The 2,930-nt window shown below is 54.2% G+C and overlaps 2 protein-coding genes across 2 annotated transcripts in view; one reads left to right on the forward strand and one right to left on the reverse strand.

Moving 5' to 3' along the window:
• The window catches only part of GUITHDRAFT_111611 (hypothetical protein), a gene marked incomplete at both ends in the record, with an annotated part of 3,674 nt that extends 972 nt beyond the window's left edge, over positions 1–2,702 (forward strand). Inside the window, 10 exons of the mRNA XM_005829259.1 lie at positions 222–302; positions 891–1,020; positions 1,351–1,395; positions 1,441–1,497; positions 1,943–1,999; positions 2,048–2,097; positions 2,150–2,225; positions 2,283–2,368; positions 2,496–2,585; positions 2,639–2,702. Coding sequence (XP_005829316.1) covers positions 222–302; positions 891–1,020; positions 1,351–1,395; positions 1,441–1,497; positions 1,943–1,999; positions 2,048–2,097; positions 2,150–2,225; positions 2,283–2,368; positions 2,496–2,585; positions 2,639–2,702 — 736 coding nt within the window. The remainder of the gene's footprint in view (positions 1–221; positions 303–890; positions 1,021–1,350; positions 1,396–1,440; positions 1,498–1,942; positions 2,000–2,047; positions 2,098–2,149; positions 2,226–2,282; positions 2,369–2,495; positions 2,586–2,638) is intronic.
• A 31-nt stretch (positions 2,703–2,733) lies between these two features.
• Positions 2,734–2,930, reverse strand: part of GUITHDRAFT_141283 (hypothetical protein) — a gene marked incomplete at both ends in the record, with an annotated part of 4,459 nt that continues 4,262 nt past the window's right edge. Inside the window, one exon of the mRNA XM_005829260.1 lies at positions 2,734–2,760. Coding sequence (XP_005829317.1) covers positions 2,734–2,760 — 27 coding nt within the window. The remainder of the gene's footprint in view (positions 2,761–2,930) is intronic.

Here is a 2,930-nt window from a genome sequence, read left to right on the forward strand (position 1 = left end):
GTCAGTCAATTTAATTATTTTGATCTGATAAACTAGACTACAAGTGATCATGGAGTTATATAGGAGCAACTGTTCAATTACAGCAATTCGACATGTCAAGGAGTAGATGCCCAGAGCTCAGAGGAGGGAGGGAGGGAGGGAGGGAGCCTGAGGGAGCCTGAGGGAGAGAGGGGGCGAGGAGGAAAGGAGATACGACATTAGTCGCTGATAGGAGGATGAAGGAACTTGGCGTCTTCGAGGTCGGACGAGGTGGCAGACTGGGAGGAAGCGAAGAAGAGGAGCAAGAGCGCGGACCTGTGGATGTGAGACCTGCTGGCTTGTGTGAATCCTGTTAGTCCATTGACGAAGTTTTGTTCTCCTGCCTCCTCCTCCTCCTCCTCCTCCTCCTCCTCCTCCTCCTCCTCCTCCTCCTCCCTCCTCCTCCTCCTCCTCCTCCTCCTCCTCCTCCTCTGTCTTTTTCTTTCAGAAGCCTTCCAAATTTCGCACACACGTTTGAAGGGGCCCCAAGGTCGAATGCAGTGGAGAAGATCGGGAGGAAGAGGAAGTTGGAGAGGGCAGAAGATGGGTAGCAAGATGAGGAGGGAGCGAGGGAGCGAGGGAGTGAGGGAGCGAGGGAGCGAGGGAGCGAGGGAGAGATAGGAGGGAAGCGAGCAAGCGGGTATTGGGGGGCGTGTGGGGAGAGCAGAGAAGAGGAGGGAGCACGAGCAGAAAAAGCAGGAGGAGGAGCACAGCGAAGGGTTGGAAGGAGGGGAGGGAGGGGAAAGCAAAGGAACCAGCAGCAGCAGCAGCAGCAGCAGCAGCAGCAGCAGCAGCAGCAGCAGCAGCAGCAGCAGCAGCAGCAGCAGCAGCAGCAGCAGCAGCAGCAGCAGCTGACTTTTGTGTTATGTTAGGATGAGAACAATCAGCGAAGAATCTCAAAAGAACAAGAAGAAATTCCTTGAGAAACGATCGTTCTCAGTCTCCGACATTGGAAAGAGACATATGCCACCTCCTCGAAGAGATAGCGTGATCAAGCCTGAGGTAAGAGGAAGAGGACGAGAAAGAGCAAGAGGAGGAAGAGGAAGGGAAGAGGACGAGGAAGAGGACGAGGACGAGGACGAGGACGAGGACGAGGACGAAGAGGACAAGGATGAGGACGAGGGGGACATGAGGTGGTAATGTGAGGTAGCAAAGATTATCAAGACGGGGTTGCAAAAATTATGGTGACACGACGTGAGGGAGAGGAGAGGAGGAGAGAGGTGGAGGAAGAGTTGAGGACGGGACTTGCCAGGGAGGGGAGGGTGGAGGGAGATGGAAGAAGGAGAGGAGGAGGATCAGGTGGGAACGTGGGGTCAGTGATGGAGAGAGCAGGAGAGCTCACCATCGTTCCTGCGGGATCAAGCGTGTCTGATCACGGTGAAAAGCATGCGGGGGCTGGCGGTGAAGTGACGAGAGGAACAGATCGGACAAAGAGAAGCGATCGAGCCAGGAAATGGAGTCGAATGGGACAACCAACATGTGAGAGACGCGTTGGGCTGCTGATCCTCCTCCTGCTGCTGCTGCTGCTCCTCCTCCTCCTCCTTCTCCTCCTCCCCCCCTCCCTCCCTCCCTCCCTCCTCCTTCTCCTCCTCCATCTCACTCCTCTCCTCCCTCCCCCCTCCTCCCTCCCTCCCTCTCCTCCCTCCCTCTCCTCCTTCTCCTCCTCCTCCTTCTCCTCCTCCTTCTCCTCCTCCTCCTCCTCCTCCTCTTTCTCCCTTTTTCCTGGCCCCTCCTCCTCTATGCTCACATGCTTTCTTTCCATCCTTATCCTCCTTTCCTCTCATCTTCTCCTCTTTCTTCACTCCTTTCCTCTCATCTCCTCTTTCTTCACTCCTTTTCTCTCATCTTCTCTTTCTTCACTCCTTTCTCCTCCCTCTCTTCTTGCCCCCCTGCTCCATCCCATTCATTGACATCCTTGCTACAGAGGTTGCAGAAGAAGGAGAGATACATGAAGAGGCTACAGCACATCAGAAAGAACAAGGTTGCGACGTTTCTGCTCTTCTCTCCTGCGACCTAAACCAGTGAACAGGAGAGAGTAGAGCAGTTCACCAAGGATTGCGAAGCAAGACACGACTCCATGTTGCCTCCTCCCTGTCTTGCTGCAAGCTACCAGCTGACCGTCACACAACAGGGGGAGGGCACATTTCGTGGACAGGATGGCAGCAGTAGACAAGTCACAGTCTGGGATCGGGATCGGGAACACAAGGGTGAAGGAGAGAGCGTGCTGTAAGGAAAGTTTTCTAAACTTGTTCTCCTGCATTCAGGTCCCCGGACTGTACGACGTCGAGTATGATAGAAAGAGGAGCACGAAGAACCTTGTTCAGATCCGTGAGGGACCGGCCATGGAAAGGTGAGAGGGGAGGAGAGAGGGAGGAGGATGCATCAAAAGGAGGAGGAGGAGGAAGTGTGAGGAGGAGGAGGAGGTACAGCAGCAGCAGCAGCAGCAGCAGCGCTGTCATCCTGACGTGTTTGTGCAGGAAGAGGTTGGAGAATCTGGAGCGGGAGAGCAAGATCCAGGAGTTGCAAAAGTCGCATGATAACCTGAACGCAATGAAGCTGGAGAAGAAGTGAAGACAGAAACAAGACATGAGGAGGTTGTTGTTGACTTGTTCTACCTCAGATCGCAGAAGCTGCAAGAGATGGAAAAAGAAAAGTCGAGAGCGATCAGCGAAGAAGGCGAGTGATGTTTATCTCAACATGTCAATGGCTGAGATGTCAGCAGAGGTACAAGAAAAGATAAGGCTGCAGAAATTGAAGGAGAGGTGAAGCTCTTGACTTGAGGAGGAGGAGGAGGAGGAGGAGGAGGAGGAGGAGGAGGAGGAGGAGGAGGAGGAGGAGGAGGAGAAGATTTTCCCGCAACGGCATGTTTGTTTCTACTAGATGCGTCCCTGCCTTCGCGAGAAGACTGGGTC

Source organism: Guillardia theta, assembly GCF_000315625.1.
Source record: "Guillardia theta CCMP2712 unplaced genomic scaffold GUITHscaffold_53, whole genome shotgun sequence".
Taxonomy (NCBI): domain Eukaryota; class Cryptophyceae; order Pyrenomonadales; family Geminigeraceae; genus Guillardia; species Guillardia theta.